The following is a 20,942-nucleotide window of genomic DNA, read 5'->3' as shown; positions in this document are numbered from 1 at the left end:
AGAAAACTTAACACCGTCTGATTCTTATTTCCCCCCAGGTTTCCCTTGCCCCTGCTCAGCAGGGGCTGCGCTGACTTCCAAGACACCCAGTTACACTCGACCCTTGAAGTGATATTTTTGTGGGGCAAGCTTAAATCTCAGAAAAACTGAAAAACACTTCAAGCGCAGAACCAAGCCCACTTTATGTCCGTGTCAGGGCTCTACACAGCTGTGCAGCAAAGCCACCGGTGCCTGATTGCTTCTTTCTGCAGCGTTTTTGAGGTGCGCGCTGAAACAAACGCATCTCTGGCAGTGAAGTTCTCACTCGGCCATTCCAAGCACAGCCTCTCAGAGGAAACAAAGTTGAGATAAATCGCGTGTGCCTCGCACCGGTTCCCGCAGCCAGGGCAGAGCCGGAGCTATTGATTACACGCACGGGAACAGCCTTGGGGAGGCAAAGTGCAAAGAGGAGCCTCGGCGGACGGGCTCCCGCCCCGATAAGGGACTTCTCCCACCGCTGGCGAGCTGCAGGCTCAGGCACACACACACCCCTTTCAAGCCTAAAGCGAGTTTAAAAAGGCTGAGGTGCCTTTCTAGGAAACTACAGGTCTGTAACAGCGGGGTTCCTAAGTGATGCTGGGAAACGCGAGGGCTGCGCTGAGGGCTGCTCCCACCGGCTCCGAGAGCCCAGCGGGCACCGTGCACCCCGGCCAGCTTTAGGAAGAGCCAGCGCCGGCCACAGCTCTGAGGGAAAAGCACACCCCGAGCGCTCTGCCCGTCGCCCAGAGCCGCGGATAGTCAGCCTGGTCCGGAGAGCCCGGCTTGAGCCCGGCTTGAGCCCGGCTTCCCCGGCCCCGTCCGAGGCGTCCCGGGGCTCTCCGCGCCGGGGAAACCCGCACCGTGCGCGGCCTCTCCCGCAGCAGCGGCTCCTCCTGCCGCCGGGACCCCCGGCAAAGTTTGGGACGCGTCTCCCCCCGGCCCCTGCCCTACCTGCTCCCGGGGGATGCAGGGCAGCGAGGTCCGCCGGTGGGTCTTGTTGCCGCTGCCGCCGCCGCCCGACATCTCGGGGGAGATCATGGAGCTGGACCGCCGCCGCCGCCTGAGCACCGGGGCTTCGTCCGCGGCCGGGGGGGCGGCGGGAGGCTCGGCCAGCGGGGCGGCCCGCCGCGGGGGCCAGAGCCGGTCGGCGTAGCCGGCCAGAAGGATGCCCAGCAGCCCCAGCAGGTAGGCCAGGTAGGGCCGCCAGGACGCCGGGACCCTCTCCAAGGCGACGAGGGACGTGGTCTTGGCCGCGCTAGTCACGGCGAGCATGAGGACGCCCTGCCTCAGCTTCAGCACCAGCCATGTCACGGCGGCCAGGCAGCTCAGCACCACCCCCGTGGCGGCGAGGGAGAGCAAGTGATCCTCCTCCTCCTCCTCCTCCCCCGCCGCCAGCGCCGTCTGCGCCACCGCTTCCCCCCCGCAGCAGGCGGCCAGCAGCAGCAGCAGCAGCAGCGCCGCCGCCCGCGGCCGCCCCGGGCAGCGCCCCGCGCCCCAGAAGGCGCCGGCCAGGCAGAGGGGCACCGCGCCGGGCAGCACCCAGCCCCAGCCCCGCTGCCCCCGCGCCAGCCTCACCGCCAGGGCCGGCAGCACCGCCAGGGAGCCGGCGCTCAGCGCCGAGGAAAGTTTCCGGCGGCGCCGGGGCTCCCGCGGCGGCGGGGGCGCGGTGCGGGCGGGCGCCCCTCGCTCCGGCGCTGCCGCCGGGCCCCGCTCCTCCATGGCCTCGGTGGGCTCCTCTGCGCAGCCCGGGGTTATTGGCAGCCGGGCAGGGTCCGGGAGCGACCCCGCGGTCAGAGCCCGCTGGCCGGGGGGCGGCGGGCCGGGGGCGCTCGCAGCGCCGGCATCGCCCGCGGAGCGCCGCGCTCGCCCCCTCCCCGAGAGCCCGGCGCCGCGCCTCCCCGCGACCACCCCGGGCTTGGGGCGGTAAATTAAAATTTATTTTTGAACGTACAGGGTTGGGAGAGACACGGAGAAATCCCAAGCGGTGTAAGAAAAATGGGCAGAGGGGAGAGGCAGATGTAGCACCTCGAAGTGCTGGTTAATTTCTAGGCCGTCCTTTGCCTTGCAGCGCTGGCCGCCGGAGGGTCCGGCCCGGCCGGCGGGGGTCCCGGCCGTGCCCCCGGGCAAGAGACCTCCCGGTCGTTGTGGATTGCGGGGAATGAGAAATGACAGGGAGAACAAAAAATAATAATAAAGCCCAGGCGTTAAAAAAAGGCAAATAAAAAGCCAGCAGAACCGCGGGAGAAGTTGCGAAGTCCTGCCGGGAGGGCGAGGAAGAGACCTGCGGGAGAAACTTGACCGTAAGCTTGCTTGGGAAGAGAAACAGAGGACGAGCGAAAAGGGGAGGATTGAGGATTTCCCTCCTGAGCGCTGCAGGGAAAGTGTTGAGCTTTACACGGGAAAAGGGGAGGATTCCTCTCCTGAGCGCTGCAGGGATAGCGCTTCAGCTTTACACGGGAAAAGCGCTGCCCAAAGCCCCGCGGCAAACCTGCACCGGGCAAGCGGGCAAAGCCCGGCAGCGGAGCGGGCTGTTGGAGGCGGTAGCGAAGGAGGCCGAGGGGAAAAGCGGGGGTGTTGCCGCTCCCGAAGCCGCCGGAGCGAGTCCCGGGGAAGGGCGGCCCGGCCCGGCCCCGAGCTCCCCTCAGCAGCTCCCGGCCCCGGCCGCTGGCAGCCAGGGCATAAATCCGCCTGTCAGGGTGGGGGCAATTACGAGGCCGTAAAAGAGTCAGGAAGATGGATGTTTATAAGTGATTACTACGGGTTGTGTTGTTGTTTTAATAGGAAGCCCGAGCTGGAATCCCAAAGGCAGCGGGCCGCGGCCCTCGGAAGCGTTATGGGTTTCCAGGCTGTAGCTCCATCCAAAAGCCGCTGTTTCCTTCCCCAAAACCTGCCTCGCTCCCTGCTCGGGGCAGACTCCGGCCCTGCCTCTGGGCTGCCCAAAATCCGTCTTCACACGAGCGGAATCAGGTGCAGACCAAGTCTGTGCAAAGCCCCGGGTGTCCCGAAGAGCATGGACTGATGTGTTTAGCACTTAATATAAACCACGGAGAAATACAATCACCAGCTGTGAAGTGACAGAGCATTAAGAGTCAGGAAACGAACAGATTAGAAAACAGAATTTCCCAGCCCTCTTTCCCCCTTGCACATCTACAAATCACTAATTTGAGACAGATTTATAGCCTTTACATATTTATTGCTGCATCTATCTGGATATCGTGCCTATCATCCGGGATCTGAGTGTCTGAAATGGTAGCATTAGTGAAGCATACTTGGGATTTTTATTAGAAATGGGTCATAAAAACTGAGTCTGTCTTAAAATAATAGTTTTCCAGCCTAACTATTATGGAATATGGATTTATTAGTCATTTTTATGTTTGAAGCTTGGTTTGAAAACAACCTAGATATTGTTAGCAAAGTTTGGCTCGGAGGAATGGAAAGCCTCTGGTTTTTTTAAAGGTTAAGAGGCCAGATTAAGAACAGCTGGAAAGGTTTGGAGTTTATTCTGGTGAGACAGCAATCAGCAGGTTGCCATACACATCTAGAAAAACATAGCTGGTTCCATCTACCCTAAACATCAACCTCCCAGAGGCAGAACCAGTACCCAGATAGTAATAATTACGTTACTCTTTTTCACTTTTTAAAAAAAATAAAAATATGCATCTTTCATGTGTTTCTAAGTCTAGATGCATCAGAAGAAAATGCAAGTGAATGGATACTGCAATACTGGATAACACACATGCAGCAGTTGCAAATCAGATCGATCAGACTTTTGACCTAATACTCCCTACCAAGTAGCATTTGCTTACATCTTATCTCCACTTTGTTACTTTACACTTACACCTCCTGATACCAGAAATGTTGACACTTTAAATAAAATAATGAAAACAAAAAGAAGGACTAGAGGAATAAACATTCCCTACCTTAATTTCTTTCCTGCCATCCCATTTAGAATTATAATACATAGATCAGAGCAGATAATTGACTATATTCTTTTAATTCCTTAAGCTAAAACATTAATTATTCTGTTTAGATTAAAAGCAGCAGCTTTTCTTTTTTTTTCCTGGACACATTTTAGGTTCTTTACAGTCTCACATGAAACAGACCAGACCTCCCTAAGGCATCTGCCACTTTCTGCACTAAAGTTGACACAGGAAAGTCAAATTAAGAGTCCTTTTTCCTGGTATATCAATTTTCAGATCCTGCATTAGGTAGCATGATGGAAGTCAAAGCTCACAAGGTCAAGGCACAAATTCTCATGTATTGATCAGTGCATAGGAAGATGAGCTTTGCTGTGGCCTCTACCATGTGGGATTTGATAAAAATACTAGTTCTGCATGTTTCTGAATTAAACAATGTAATTTTCAGTTATTCACCTACTATCTAAGGGTGTTTCAGGCACCTAAGTTGTGAAGATCTTTCACAAAAAAGGCAGCAGTAATTTAATTTTAGAGTCTTCATCAAAATCACTTCCAGGTGGAAAAGCATGGTGGGTGATGAGCCAAAGAGAACACGAATGCACAAAAAATGAGACATAATGACCACTGAGGAGATTTCCTGTGCAAGGACACACAAAAAAGGAGGGAAGGCAGGAGGGTATTTGTGTTATTTCATTCTTCAGGATATGATTCCACTGGATTAAGCTGTCTACAGCTGATAGGTACTCCTTAAACGGTATGTTGAGCATATAGTCACCTAAAAGTTCTGTCTTCCTTCTCTAGAGAAGGGAAATTCTGGGGATTTCTCTTATTCTCTACCCCTGCAAATAGTCAACACCTCAAGACTTCCCTGAAGTTCTGGTGCTGCATCTTTTTGGCAGTGGCAGACTCAGGCTCCTTTTGATGAATAGGTGTCTAAAACAACCCAGAGAAAATAGGAACCATTCCATCTGGTGAGGTCACTGTATCAGTCATTCACCAAGAAAACTGCAGCAGTTCACATTCAGTGAAAATCAGGATTTACCCCTTCTAGTTTCCATTTGCAGCACCATCTTCCATAGTGATGGTAGAGACTTCTTGGCGACTGCAAAGGAGACAAACCCAGGAAGTTTCATGGGTTACTGTCGCAGAAAGGTCAGTAAGAAAATAAAGGTGAACATCAAGTTCGTTTAAAAAGCTGAGCTGGCTTTAACTAAAAAAAAAAAAATTAAAGCAGTTTGCTCTGGACAACAAAGAGAAGGAAATGGATAGTGAAGAAAAGGAGGTGTAAAGAATTTTTGTTCCCCAAGACATAATCATCTCTCTCAGCATCACTTCATCCTTAGTCACTGGTGCAGAAGATGAAGTGAATTTTACATGTCATTGGTAACAGTACTTTTACCTAATCCTCTCAGGGGACTCTACATGAGGCGCCCACACAAACCACAATTCTCCATCCAAAGGGAGAAACAATGATTTCCCTGACCGTGAGGAGAGATCTCACAGTGGAAATGTTTAGCCCAGCTATCCAGATCGAGCAACCAGCACTTGTTTTGTGTTTGGTTTCTCCACACCTCCCTGCAGTCTCTTGTCATGCTACTGCTGCTTTGCGGTCACAGCTTCTCTGGGAAACCAGAAACATGCAGAGCCACTTCCCATACCAGATTACACCGTCTCTGCCCCAAAAACTGTGGTGCCACACAACAAAAGTCCCAAATCCTGCAGAAATGGTGTGACTGAGCTGAAGTGAGATGCTCTTCTGGGGGTAAAGGAGCAATAGTGAAAATGAAGTAAATTCTGCACCACTGTGAAGAGTGCCATGGGTGGGGAAAGGAGAAATAGAAACAGTCCTCTTCATACATTTTCAACTTTACCACTCTTGGTCTATACTTATTCTTTCATTTTAATTATTCTTACATTTTGTGGTTTTTTGTATTTTGGAGGTTTTTTCTCTTATTCCTTGTCATTAAACTTTCCTCAACTTCTTAGGACTTTGCATATGGATAATTCTATATAGATTTTTATACTACTACTTAATATTAATTGACTGAGTAAAGTTAAGTTTGCCTAATTTGTGAAATGTATTGTGATTAAAGCCTACACACGGTGGTAATGTGCTGGACTTTAATGCTAGTTTTCTGTGTTAGGATCACAAATTATTTTACAACATTTCTAAGTCATTAAAATCCTCAGTAGTTTGGGTAATGACCAGCACATTACATGACAGATTTATACATCTGTTTACTGGAGCACTTAAAAATATGCTTATTTACAAATATGAGCATTTTTTCTGACTTCAGTAGCATTTCACAGACTATCACATGAAATTCAATTGAAAGTTTTGAAAATTACAGATTTTTCATGTAACTTATTAAGCATCCAGAGTAGTATGTAGTACAAAAATTAATGTGAATTATCTCACTGATTCAATTATTTCAATAGAGAATGTGGCATTGAAACATATTTACTGTGTGAATTACATTATTTTTATACCATTTTCAGCAAAGAAGTAGTAAATAATATTATTTTGGAGTTGAGTGCAGGCATACTCACAACACCCACACTGCATGTGCCCCATTTAATTCACAATTTCAAGGTTTTCTTCATAAGGAGAATGTAAAATACATTACTGAGGTATGTAATGAATAAAAATTAAGTCCGATATTGTGGAGAACATCCACTTGATGACAAATCAATTAATTTATGAAAATTTCCATTGCCTTCCATTGTGGTGTGCACAGAAAGAATTCCAATTACTGTATTAGGAAAACAATTAGAATCCTCATGCGCTGTAAAGAATAGGCTGATTCAGATTTTTTCCAAGCACACAAGTGAGTTTTCAGTCTCTAAGTCTGTTACACTTCCTCTAGAGGCATTTAAGAAAGTACAAACTTTATATTTCAATATAAGGATTGTTCAGAATGGAATGGATTCCTTTTAGCTTACATGAATGATCATGCTAAAGAGTAAAATTCTGATTTTGGAGAGGAAAGAGTGTGACTGGAGCCTTTTATAGGTTATCTTTTATAACTTTTATATATATATATATATATATTTGCCTATTTATCTTTTGTCAGTAGAATCATGGAATGGTTTGGGTTGGAAGGGATCCTAAAGGTCATTTCCTTCCAAGCCCCTGCCATTAGCAGGGACACCTTGCACTACCCCAGGTTTTTCAGATCCCATCCAGCCTGGCCTGGAAAATTTCCAGGGATGGAGCAGCCACAACTTCTCTGGGCACCCTGTGCCAGAGCCTCATCACCCTCACAGTAAAGAATTTTTTTCCTAATATCCAATCTAAACCTACTCTCTGTCAGTTTGAAGCCATTTCTCCTTGTTCTGTCACTCCAGACTCTTGTAAAATACATGAATGGAAATTTTTTTGATGATGCCCATGGAGGGATTCTCATTTTCAAAGAGTGATTCCATTTTACTGCAACTGAGAATTCACATTATGCAGAGGTTTTTACTGCAATAATGAATCCTGATCTGTGGAAAACCTGTGCTTTGGGTTGTAAAATAAACTTTTAGCAGTGACCTGTTGTTTTGAAAGAAGTGTCCTATAGCAATGTGATTACAAGCACTCTGGTTTTTGGGTTTTTTTAAAGATGCCAACCTTTATAATACTTCAATGACTGTCCCAAAATTAATTATGCCATAAATTTATCTCATAAATTTAGGTTCAGGAAAAAAGTAACTTCTAAAAATTCTGTATGTTATAATTTTGGAGCCACCTGAAGAACTGGTTTTGAAAGCAAATATTCAACTTCTTTTAAAAGTAATAATTACAAGTACACTGGCTGGTTCAAATCTGCACAGGACCCTCTGGTTAATTTGTGCTTCAAATAGTGTTTAGTGTTGTGATTACTGAGTTAAATTTAACTCTTCCACTATTCCTTTTATTTTTTTTTTTAATATTTACTTAAAACTTCTCACTCAACAAATTTAAGTGGATACATAAATGTTTGTAGGATGGAGCCCTGTTTTTCATAAGTTTCCATTTGACTGGACTATCCAGCTCCTTGGTCCCTAAACACCAAATGTTCTCTCATTCTCATTTTTTTATCTGGTGGTTTTGTTGTTTTGGGTTTTTTTCCTAATTCTTACAAATATTCTGTAGAAATACAAGGAAGTCATAAGTTCCTCTAACAGGAATTTCAATGCCTTTTCATATATGTTTTGTTACAGTTCTGGGAGACAGCACTGAAAAATCTATTTACTAACATGAATATTGTCTTTGGTGTCAGTTCCATTTTATCTTGTGTTCCAGAGCTAACAGTACCAAAAAATGTCAGCAAATTATTCTTATTTTTAAGTAGCTCTGTAAGCACACTAAGTTTTATGCTTTCTGATTTTGTGATTTAGAATATGCAACTCTGATTTTGTGATTTAGAATATGCAACTTTTTTTTTTTCCCTAGGAAATGAGACAGATATTTTCAAAGCATCTTTTCCTAATGAGACTAAGAAAATGAGTTTTGCTTAAACAGCTGAGAAACAGAAATGTGGGCTGAAAGTGAATTTTAACTAGTGTCTTCCAAGGAAAATGACCAAATCTCTGACAGTAAGTGAGGCTAAGAGTGAATACTTGTTCTACTGATTAGCCAAAAAAAATTAATTTCATTGAAACAATTCTCACTTGACATGTGATGTACACAATCAAAGGTACAGGCTCATTAATAACTTATTAATGACAATCCCCCTCTGAGCCATGTTAGGAAGTTTCTTTTAGAGTGAAAAAAATGTAATACAAAGTATTAATATTCAAGAAACAAATTCGATTTGGAATCAAATTATTATAGTTAGATAAGTATCTAAGATGCAAATAAGTATTTAGTGGGATTTTCAAAGATTGTTTACCTTAATGTGCCTGCATCCAAAAATTCTTCAGCTACCTCTAGAGTGCTCTGCTTCTAGTGTTAAACAGGTGCTAAAGTTTCACTTCTGGGCTTGTTCAGGAGTCTTGCAGTGTCAGCAGAGCTGAATTTTCCGTGTCTAAGTCATGCCTGGAAGGATTCTCAAGCACAGTTCCTCCACCTGTGTCACCTGAGGAAAAAATCCCAGAGGCATGTGGCGAGCACATGGAGCAGCTTCCCAAAATCACCAGTCACAAAGGATGGAGTGCTGGGTAGCAAATTCCTCTCATTCTTCAACTGGGCTTTCAACTCCTGCCCGTGGAATATTTCATTAATCTTGCCAGCCTTGATGATGAATCTGTTTCACTTTGTATAAATAAATAAAGAATATCTGTGGTAAAAAGGGAGAAGCAATGAGTATGACACCACAGCCTTGTGGTAGGAACATTCAGTGAGGGGCACAGACACCTGGATCCCAGCCCCTGTTCCAGAGGTTGGTTTATAGAAGATTTATAGAGTAAATGTTGAAAATAATATTTAAACAAATATTTAAAATACATAAAGTAACCACTGGAGTAGGGACAGGTGTCTCCACCATGAATATCCCTACTTTTCATGGCTGCCAGATTCCATAGCTCTATGAGCTGTACACCCAGACCTTCCCATGGCCAGAAGCCACAATATACATTCTTGCTCCATGTGCTGGGAAGCAGAAGCCATCAGCAGGAACTGCTTGTGGCTCCTCAGGAATTCCACCAGCCCATTTCCATCTTGGGCTGCATTAGCCATGCAGCTGAGCCCTAAATCAGTGTTCTATCACCTTCAACAGCCTGGACAGATGTGCTCCACCCCACAACACAGAAATTCCCTCATGCCGCAGCACCTTCTTGGGGATTTGGTCCCAAGCGGCTTGCTGAGAAACAAATATATCAAAAATATCTGTGAAATAATTCTGGCCTTTGACACTGAGACTCAGCAGGAGCTAAATCTTACAATGAAAGTTAGACTTGTGAACCTTTACAGGCTCCCTTTGAGATGTCATCCTAGATCCTGAAATCTTGACATTTTTAATCAGTTCCTTTTAAGCACAAAGAGGATATAACTGAATCTATCACCAAAATATAAACCATTCATCCATTTTAATATCAGGTTGCTTTAATACTATCTCCCCTACCACCACCAAAAGCAGCAAGTGGCTTTATCCATTTCCAAGACTGTGTGATCCTGTGCAGTATCAAAACATTTACGGATATTATTCAGTGAACGTGTATAGATATTAGGAAATGTACAGATATTATGCAGTGAGCATTTACAGATATGAAATGTACATGTACAGATATTATGCAGTGTACATGCACAGATATTATGGAGTACACATGTACATGTACAGGTATTATCAAATGTACAGATATTATGCAGTGTACATGTACAGATATGTAATGTACATGCACAGATATTATGAAATGTACATGTACAGATGTTATGGAATATACATGCACAGATGTTATGAAATGTACATGTACAGATGTTATGGAATATACATGTACAGATATTATGAATGTTCATGTACAGATATTATGGAATATACATGTACAGATACTATGAAATTTACATGTACAGATGTTATGGAATATACATGTACAGATATTAATGCTGCTCAATCTTACACCTCTCATGAGATGATTTTCTTGGGGAAATGAGGAACTCACCTGTATGCTGAAGTGCCTTACAGACACATCACAGGGTAAGCTTTAGGCACAGCACAGGTGGGTTTGACCCCAGTAAAATCAAGGGAACTGCAAATTCCCATCTCAGTCTGACCTGACTCACTCAGCCATTCACACCAGTACAAGAACACGAGGAATTTTCACAGCAGCTTTGCCGAGCTCAATGAAATTAATTTCCCAGTCCCACCAAGTGCTGCAGTTTGTTTCCAGGTCCAGCACAAGAACCATATGGAGGGAGGCACAGAAAAGCAGTGGGCGGTGGTGCCGTTGCTCACCATCTGTGCAGCAAGGCGTGCAGAGCCAAGGCAGGAGCAGCCCATGGCTCACACAGGCAGAGAGCCTGGCACAGCCAGTGTGCCCCACAGCAGCAGGGCATACACGGGAAGGTGCTCCTGGAGCTGCCCTGCCAGATGAGGACACCAAAATGCCTGAGAGGTGAAAGCCTGTGTTGAGAGAAGGGGTACAAACTGACTGAGTGGTGTAGATTGTAGAGGCATGAGTGATCCAGCAGCTCAAGATGCTGACACGGAGGTTTTTATTGCAATAGAAAGCCCTGTGTTTACTAAGAGCTGGAGATTTTGCCCGAGGCTTCACAGCCTTATAATGTAACATTATTCCAGCTGCTATTGCTTTCTCAGCAAAAAATTATAAAAATATAAACACATTTTACATCCTATGGCGTGTGCAAGATTTATAGGTGAATCTATCCACTGTAGAGCTGTGTTCTCAGAGAACCTGCCCTGCACTTCCCTGCACCTGCAGAGGGCTGGGAGGATAATTGTGAGCATTGAGAGCCTACACCAGGTGTTCCAGGAATGCAGAAATTCCATCTTTGGTTGGCTGGCCTGGGGAGGCAGGAAAGCAGCGAGAGGAAGTGCTTGTGTTTGAGCTGGCATGGCCAGTGCCAGCCCTCTGCTGCTGGCAGCCTCCTTGCCCTGCTCCTTGCCCGGGGTTGTTGCCACAGACAGGCAGAGGCAAACACAGAATTTCTGGGGAAGGCTGAGGAGCTGAAGGAAACAGGGTTGTGGAACAGGAGTGCATGCAAATCTAGGGAGTCCGAGGCTCAGAGGACTTGTATTTCCAACTCAACACGTTCCAGAGTGCTTCAGAAAGATTAGGTGTCACTTCTGTGCTTGGATTGTGAAGATTTTGCATTTCAGATTTTTATCATAAAGAGCATGCGATAAAATATTCAGCAGGAATGTTAATGTTTTGTGTCTTAGTGTTTTGCTGCCAAGAGGATTAATAATTTTCTTTTTAAACAAAAGGGACTAAATAATAGTTAGCCTTTATCTATTAAGTGACCAACTTTGGACTTATGTTTTCCCAGTATTGGAAACATCCATTTCCACATCCTCTCAGCATGTTAAGCAATACCAGGAAAGCAATCTTGCTTACAATTTAGAGCAAGAATTTTCGCCTCAAACCAGAAGCCTTGATTCTTACAATTGTATCCTGTAGATTGAGGCACAGAATAAATTCTAAATCATACATTTCAAGAGCTTTTTTTCAGTTCCTTCTTCTCTTAATTTTCTTTTCAGAAGAGCAACATGAATACATGGTCAGTTAAAAAATAATAAATAAATCTTGGTCAACCACTTCCAAGTTCTTTTTCATTAATTCATACAAAACTGTCAACATGCCACTGACTGCAGTGCTTGCTTTCAAAGAGGTCTGAAGGAGGGAGGAAAGCATTATTGCAAGTATATTATTGAAAGCAGGAATATCTCTGCTGAGTTTCAGAGAGGCATTTTAAGATTTAAATAATGAATCCTCAGAATGAAAGGAAGCGCCTGGGTGACGCAGCAGTGACAGGCACAGGGACTGTTCCTGCCTGGGTGGCTTGTGCTCTGTCAGAGCTCACTCCTTTGCACTCTGATGTGGAAAAGGAGGGCTTCTTTATTTTCTGGTCTCTGCTGATCCCCAAGCAGTGCCAGCGAATGAAATGCCACTTGAGAATAGGTTTTCCTGAGTGACAATAAAGTATCCCTCCAGTAACAGTTAATTAATTTAATTAAATAGCAATTCCTGTGACATGGAACCATCCATCCCTTCTATCCCATGGGGGCAGCCTCTGGAGCTTGGACTGTGGGATACCCAGGGCTGCAGCTGTGTCTGGGCTCTCAGTGGCACCACGTCCCTGTCCAGGTATCCCTTCACTCCCAGACATTTGAAGGAAGATTTTGTGGATGGCCTTACAAGCTGGTGCCTCTTGTGCCCTTACCCAGACCCTTTCACTCCTTGAGGAGGAAGCTGATGAGCCACTTTGGAGGACTTTTTTGGAGGAACGATTCACTGAGGGGAGCTGCTCTCATCAACAGCTGCATTGCAGATCCTTCAGCAAGGCTGCAATGCACAGAAGGGCAGATGAGAGCTCAAAAACAGAGACCACCCTCTAAACACCCCATTTGCATTATTTATAGGCTTATTACAGCCTAATTAATGGGATATCTACCACTGTTGTTAGTAACTACTAAGGTTTCTTTAAGAGGTCTTTGCTGTTGTTTTCTTAAATTTCAGGAAGTTGGCAAAAGCCAATAAAGAGCATTTCATTAAGGACCATTAAGGATTAAGGACCAGAAAAACCTGAATGATTGATTAAGAGAAGGTTTGTAAGTAAGTGAAATAATCACCATGGATTGAAGTCCTTTCCCTCAGGATCAGGCTTTGTTAACTGGCACTGCCTGAATAATCATTTTTAAAATAAATTTAGGGGGTAGTCCAGCCTTACTTAAAAATCTGAAAATTACTTAGATAGCTATCTTTATTTTAAGTTCATCACCTCTATGAAGTTCTTGATAAGACACAGATAAGTGACACTGCTTAGTGTGCCCTTTGTTTCTGTTGCACACACCAGAGCCTGGCAGTTTCACCTCACTGGTAGCTGGTTCTTAAGAGCTCAGGATTTGGGTGACTCCATTTCTAAACAAACACCTGAGCAATGAATTAGAAACTGTGTTCTATCTCCTCCCTGATGCCTGTGTGCAGCAGATTACTTGTTCTCATGTGGTGACCAAATGTGGGAGTTGGGATGTACCTGTGACTCCTGTGGCTCTGTAGCATCCCAGAGGGGCACAGGTGACACCCAAACTTTCTGGAGGGACACAAGTGACACCCAATCTTTCTACAGGAACCAAGTGACACCCACAGGAGGCAGGCAGGCAGGCAGCAGCCATCCCATATTTATCCCATGCTTACCCAGCCAGCAGGAGAGATGTCTGCATCCAGGGCACTGCATGATCTTCTTTTGCAGCCTAAAAATTTCATTGTGTAACTAAAAGAAATGTGAAATGACAGGCCCCAGTTTAGGATTTAGTCTGCTGCATTATTTAAGAATCCCCATTAATTTTGGAAGCTTCTAAATGTATTCAGTGCTGTGTGAAAAGAGCCCAGAATCAAGAGAACCTGAACTAGACTTGCCAAGTTTCAAAAAATATTCACCTTTCTTTGACTCTTTCACATTTTTAAAAATTTGCTTGCAGCTCTTCTAATTAGCAATATCTCATCCCAAGAGAGTAACGTTTGTAGTTTTTTTTTCTCTTAATTCTTGTCAAATCAATGTATCACTTTTTCTTGGTTTTAGGACATGAGCAGGGGTTCCAGCCACATCTCAGTTCATTGCTGGCTAAGTGAACCTTCATGCCCAAATGAGTTCTGAGTCAAACCATCCCCACTCAGCCCAGAGCTCCAGGAAAACCCTGCTCATCCTGCTAATGCAGAAGGGAGGAGCTTGGATGGCTTTTGGAGCGCTGAATGTGCAGAGGTGAGGCAGAGAAGGAGGAAATCCACCAGGACATTGGGCAGTTCTAGCTGCACAGACAAAAGGGATCAGTGGTTTCCTCAGAGGGCAGGTGCACTGACAGGCACTGAGGCAGGAGAACTGGAGCTTAACATGAAGAACAATTCCTCATTCCTAAATAAAGTGCAAAATAGAATCAATAAATAAGGCATTGGTTTGTCCACCAATATCTGATGGTCTTCACACAGATTTGTTTCTTCTTAAGTATTCCAGTGATCCCAGAATTTTCTGGTTTTATTAAATAATATTTATATTTTCATATTAATAGTGGAGAATATGTGGGTTTTCCTTTGTCATGTTAGATATTCTTTTGATAGAAAAGTAATTTTATGATAAAACTATAGACAATGTCTGACCATTTGCTGCTTTTCAAAACTCTTGCAAGGCAGTGAAATGCTGAATAACTAATAGCTGCATGGTACAATATTTTTTGTAGCTGATGTTTTCATTTCTATTTTCTGCCTTTAGAGTTTGAGTTCATAAAGTGTGTAGAGACCCTTCAGTCTGTTGTGGACTGTAAGTTTCTCACTGCTGTACAAATCTCATTCCCAGCAGCATTTAATGATTGCCAATTTATGTTAAATCTGGATGAAATACAGTCTACTCAACAACCTGCATTGAGTTGAGCATTTTTAAACCCATGTACAACAGAAAATAATTCTAGAGTTTTATTTTTGCAGGCAATCAGATTTAACACAATACTGGGCTAAGGTACAGAAGATCTGCACCAGGGGAATGCAGCAAATATCAGAAGGCTGGGAATGCACTACTTCAGTAATTTCCACCCCTTTCCATAACCATAATGCAGCTACATGAAGACATTTCTGGCAGTTTCTTACCTCTGCAGCTTTAGCATCCAGAGCAAGTACCTAAGCTGAGCTCTAGCCATGGATTTATTCCAGAGGACTGAAATGCAAATAAGACAAAAAAAATTTTAAACTTTCAAGGATTCACTCATATTTTTATTTATTAATATAATTAGAGCATAAACATTCATTTTTGCTTATTTCCTCTAAATAATCATGGTTATATCTATTAACTAAAACAAAGCAATGACATTTCCCAAAAACCTGTAGGTCAAAAATCTAAGAGGCACCGTGATTTTGCCTCCCACATTTAACCAACAAAAATTCTTCTCAGATTATAAAAGGAAAACAAAGCACATCTTAAATTTTCGTGCTTTTTGCACTTGACTATGCTGGTACAAATCAGTGCTGCTAGAGCTTGTGAAATTTTTCATGCAGTGTATCTTTTTAGAAACTGAAAATTATATACATCATGTGAAAATAATGGTTTACCTCTTAAATAATAAGAAAAAAAGCCAACGACAACCGAGGCTGCATTTTGTTTGAGTAAAAGAATAAACTAGACACTTTTTTAAAAAATGAAATCTGCTTTACACAGGTGTACATTGAATGAGATTTAGGTTGCTCTTTGGGAATGTGAAACAACTGTGAAGTTGCTCCACAAAGACTGATGAAATAAAGAGTATCTGGGCAGACACTGGAACAAATCCCAAACATTTTAGTTCCCCTTTTTCCATGTATCTGCATTCAGTTGCTATAAACTGTGATCTCTTTATGATTGTGGCATGATTCCTTATTCCTCCCAGAGAACTCCTTGTAATATCATTCATATTTGAATATTTTAGCAATACAGCACATCCACGATAATTACAGAAGGACTTATTAGTTAAAACAGGGTCCTGTATAGGAGAAAAGCAACATATTCATTTAGATTCATGAATAATAATAATAATAATTGCATTTCAGTATTTTACAACTGAAAAAGAGATGAGCAAATCTTGGGGTGGAGAGTTCAGCCCTTCCTTTCTGTGAACTGGATTTAAACCTTAAGCCAAACAAAACTGTGAATTGTGAGGTGGTTTTGATTTTACTCTGTAGTCAGCAGCTGGCTCTGAAATATAATCATAAATTGCTCAAGTCTATCAGAGGTATTTTGAGGCAACCTCTTAAATGAATCTGGGCCATTTCAAATTCGTAATGAAATCTTAATCCAAACAAGTTTCATAGGCAGCAGATACTGATCTAAACACCATTGATTAAAAATAAATAAAAATAGGCATTTCAGTCTCAAAAATGAAGTTACCTGCAAAGCTTGAAACATGCAGCAGTGGTGAATCAGGAAGCTATTAGGTGTTCACTCTAGGTATGGTTTAAAAAGCTGAATTTGGCATCTGCTATCATACAAAGGAAAACTCTGAAGAGATAACTGTGGATTGAGGGCCAGCCTAGGTGCAGTTTGTTCCTTGAACAAACAAAATGTCAGTTTACACCCTCACTCTGGATGCCTTTGTTACCTTATCTTACAGAAAAACTGAGAGGACTTTTGCTAAAGCACTGAGAAATCAGAGACTGTTGCCCACTTCCGAATAGGTTTTCCTGAGTGACAATAAAGTACTCCCCTCCAGTAACAATTAATTTATTTAAATAGCAATTTAATTACATTCCTAAGCATGCTCACAAGTATGTTTAATGGCACACAAACTGCGAGACAGGTACTGCAGAGGGTAGTAATTCAAAGTCTAAATCACAAAAATCTCTATTACAAAGATCTTTTAGAGAGTCACATCTGTAAAGCTAGTGAATTAATGTGCTGGCTGGGACTTGCATCTGACAGGTCCAGCTCATTACATTCAGACACCACTGGCACAACTGAGTCCACTGGGAGCCTGAAAGTCCCTGAGAACCTTCATAGTGACATTTGGGATAACAGGGCTGAATTTCAGCCATGCCCACTTGCTGCATTGTATTTTTGGCTTCAGGCACATGCCAAGATCAAATTCCCAGACTTTCTCCGTGCCCGAGCAAATATTGTTGGACCCAGATTTGGAACATTCACCAAACACAGACACGGCGTGTCCCTGTGCACGGCTGCTGTCACACAGACAGGGCTGGGCACCAGGGGGCTGCTCCTGCAGCTTGGAACATCCCATGGCATGGAAGGACAGCGTGCTGTCACTGCTGGCATGTCCAAGAGGGTCTCCAAGGATACCTGGATCCTCAGGGATTGATCTCCAGTCAATCCTCCAGCCAGCTGTGGGAAGAGCAGACAACGTTCCTCCAGGCAGCAATGCAGGGACCAGCTCAGGCACTTTGGATGCCTTGGGAAGGACCTGGAAAAGAGATTAGACAGAGTTAATGAATAAAGCAGGGATTGATTCAAAGGATCTCCTCCATGGATGCACCTTGGGCAGCAGCAGAGCCCAGCCAGGGCTGCCCCCAAGATGAACCCAAATGTTCCCAAAATGCACGAGCGCTGCCGGGGTCTCTCCCTGGGCTCAGCTCTGCTCCATGTGCACATTGCAGTTCAGTGTCCAATCCCAGCTGCAGCCCCTGCAGTCCCATCCTGCTTGTTTTTCTCTCTGCAGCCCACGGGGTTTGTGCTCTGGGGCTGAGATTGGGATCATTTGTCCTTGGTGCCCAGCTGGAGCAGGAATTGTTTTGTCTCCCTGCTCTGTGCACAGAGCTCACCATCCCCTCATGTGAAGCTCAGACCCACACACTGAAAGAGCACACAATCTGAAAAATATTAAAGCTAAAAATTAAGGCACCACTTAAATCCTGCAGTGCTGAGCTTGGTTAATTAAAGCTAGGCTGCAATTTGCATGTCAAATCACTGTTCCCCTCTCCCTCCCCACCTGAAGCTGACCTGGCCTGTGTTATTTTAGCTAGGAGGGGGTATCAGGCACAGCCACAGGAGTTATGGCAGTCTGCTCTTGCAGTACAGTTCCTGAAATCAAGGCTGAAAGTTATACTGCTCTCCGGAGGGGCTCTAAGGGCAGGAACAACCCCCTCAGTATTCACTTTTTAGGAGATTCAGCCAAGATGATGTACATATGTCCAGGATGCCATTTAAATCTCATTACCCTTCCTGAGACAGATACTGCTGCCTTCCTTTATGAAGAGCACTTGTTTGTCATCTTAAACATCAAAAAACATTAACAAAAAACATTCAAAGGCTGCTTTTTGGTCAGGTTTTCTTTGTTTGCATACAATTTATGCTTCACTCTGTTTTTCAGAATACAAACTTTGGAAATATAAAGGTAATAGAATGGAAGATTATTGCTGTAGGGAAAAATATGGGGTCAAAGCTTTTTAATTAAAAAAGAGAATGACTTCTAGCTTAGAGAATGCTTTATGGTGCTCTAACAGGACCTCTGTTGCTCATGTCAGGATCAGGAGAGAAAGTGCACAACTTCTCAAACTTCTCAAATGTCTTTTTCTTTTCCCCCTTCATTTCTTTGGAACAGGCTTGCTTCATTTTGTTAATATTATTTGTCTGGGTAAGTGCTTTAAAACACAAAGTGGGATTTACAGTGCTTCATCAACTTCAGTTGAAGACCCAGGAAGTGAAAAAAGGAAGGTAAACAAACAATCACATTTCCCCCAAAAGCAAAAAAATAATTCACCTGCTGGTGTATACTGATGAGAACAGAGGTTCCCAGCCAGTGCTTAGATATCACCACATCTGAGACTGAAATGAAGATATTCCTGGAGACCTGGAGACCTGCTTTGATATTATCTGGGATCTTTATTTTATTAAAAATGCAAAAAAGGAAACCGTGAAAATAAAAATGAACAGATAGCGGTCCAGACTGCAAAGCAGCAGTACTTTCAGAAAATATGGAAGTATCATTACAAAAGAAAAAGAAAAAAACAACAAAGCCTAAACATCCAAACCCCCTTCCCCCAAAAAATAACCAAAAAACCTCAATAAACACAAACCAAAACAACCAAAACAACAATCACCAAGCAAACTGAAAAACCCCAACAAATTCTGTCTTAAATGGTGGAAGAACTCACCCTCATTTGACCACCAGAGTGGAATTTACTGTCAGAGTGAAACTTGCCTTTCAAGATTAAAAAAAAAACAACAACAAAACAAAACAAAAACCAACCAACCAAAAACAAACAAACAAAACAAAAAACCAGAACCCCAAAACAAAAACAAAATAATAAAAAATCCCACTGAAGACCCAACTATGAGTTCAATGCCAACATCACCAGAGTCACATTCAGCCCATTTTAAAATAAGAAAGGCTATTTAAAAAGTTTAGAGAGCAAGATTGAAATATTGAACAGGAGAAAGATGGTAAAATAGTCCTGTGCAGCCTCTTTTGCTTTTTTTTGGGTTGTCAGTAGCATGTCCTCATTAAATATTCAGGATTTCTATCTCAGTCTGGTAACATTCAGAATTTTTGTGTACACAGGAGATAGACAAGGAGCACTTTTCTTTCAAAGCCATTAAAATCCATTCGGGATACAAAAATAGTTTATACATCATAGAATACCATGAAATATTCCTGAGTTTCCTGATTATGCCAGACTGCAGTAGCACAAAGGGAAAATGAGATTTTGCTGCATCCTACATTTGTGGTCACAGGTACAGTTACTACCTGCATACACATTTCTGCTCTTGGACTGTCACTGCAAAGGAATACTCTAAGATAAATCATCTGCAGATATAAAGTCAAATACTCTCTCTAGATAATTGTAGCTGATCAAACCCACCTGTTTGTCCTGCACTTTCCATGAAGAAAAGGTTTCTAAGCACAATATTTGGAGCATACACACCCAACAGATTTTTTAATCAGTCTACTTATAAATCTTAATTTATTAATAAAAGTGAAGGAATTTTCATCCAGTGTCTAATTTTTTCCCCTCAAATTAAGATAAGAGTTATGATTCTGAAAATGTTTGGCACAGAAGTGAATAATATATGATCAGTTTACTTATGGTATCAGCTGTTATCATTCACTGATCATGAACAATTGAAATATATTCCCACTTTAGTAGAAGATCATAACAGTAATTTTTTCACATTTGATAACTGACAAAAATGTACACATAGAAATTAATGTTAATGTAATAATAAAAATGATCTTTTACACAACATTTATATAAAAATAACTGTACAACACTTTAAACACTGACACTACCTATCTTTAGAATCAGTTTTGAGAATGAAAGGATGGGTAGAAGTAGGGGAAGAAGATATTGCTCCAGGGTATTTGAAGTAAAACAAGCTGCTCAGTTACATGGCCACTGTTGCCCTTTTGCCTCTTAATACTTTATATGAAACAGATATTTTTTCACATCCAGTCTAGCTTAAAACAAACCTTACATAGGCCATTCAATTTTGAACATATTCTCTCAATATTTAGTTCCCTGCCTTGCAAATACAGCACTTCAGTGCATGGGCAGGCTGACTGAACTGCATGCTTGAGTCATTAAAATAAAAATATTTACATACTTCTAGATGGATAGATAGATGTATGTATAAACACAGACGTAGAGAAATGTGTGTATATTTATTTGCATTGAGAGATTATGGATGGAAACTCATTCCAGCCACAATTTCAGTAAGAGTAAACCATTTTCCTCATTGGAAATGGGGCAGCAAGTATTGCAAGACTTCCACAAAATAAAACAGCACAAATTTTGAGTTTCATCATTGTATTTTTTGTGCATTGTGCTTCTTGTCAGGCAAGCACAAATACATTATTACAGAACTGGGCACAAGCTATCTAAAATGAGATAATATGTTTTAGCCATTAATATATTTGTATTATTTATTATATTTTTCCTCAAATTAGTAGGTAAAAG

At 42.9% G+C, this 20,942-nt stretch overlaps 2 protein-coding genes across 2 annotated transcripts in view; both read right to left on the bottom strand.

The window, feature by feature from the left end:
- PDE3A (phosphodiesterase 3A) overlaps positions 1–1,863 on the bottom strand; it is a 227,101-nt gene extending 225,238 nt beyond the window's left edge. The window contains exon 1 of the mRNA XM_064421427.1: positions 970–1,863. Coding sequence (XP_064277497.1) covers positions 970–1,737 — 768 coding nt within the window. The 5' untranslated portion in view covers positions 1,738–1,863. The remainder of the gene's footprint in view (positions 1–969) is intronic.
- Positions 1,864–4,717: 2,854 nt separating this feature from the next.
- The window catches only part of LOC135301469 (uncharacterized), a 45,425-nt gene continuing 29,200 nt past the window's right edge, over positions 4,718–20,942 (bottom strand). Inside the window, exons 5-10 of the mRNA XM_064421622.1 lie at positions 18,746–18,865; positions 17,329–17,449; positions 15,153–15,219; positions 13,713–14,427; positions 8,792–9,178; positions 4,718–5,037 (exon numbers count right to left, since the gene is read on the bottom strand). Of these exons, the coding sequence (XP_064277692.1) occupies positions 14,355–14,427; positions 15,153–15,219; positions 17,329–17,449; positions 18,746–18,865 (381 nt within the window). The 3' untranslated portion in view covers positions 4,718–5,037; positions 8,792–9,178; positions 13,713–14,354. The remainder of the gene's footprint in view (positions 5,038–8,791; positions 9,179–13,712; positions 14,428–15,152; positions 15,220–17,328; positions 17,450–18,745; positions 18,866–20,942) is intronic.

The sequence above is a fragment of the Passer domesticus genome, chromosome 5 (assembly GCF_036417665.1).
Source record: "Passer domesticus isolate bPasDom1 chromosome 5, bPasDom1.hap1, whole genome shotgun sequence".
NCBI lineage: Eukaryota > Metazoa > Chordata > Aves > Passeriformes > Passeridae > Passer > Passer domesticus.
Note: the sequence above shows the minus strand (reverse complement) of the source record. Positions and strands in the feature narration are given on the sequence as shown.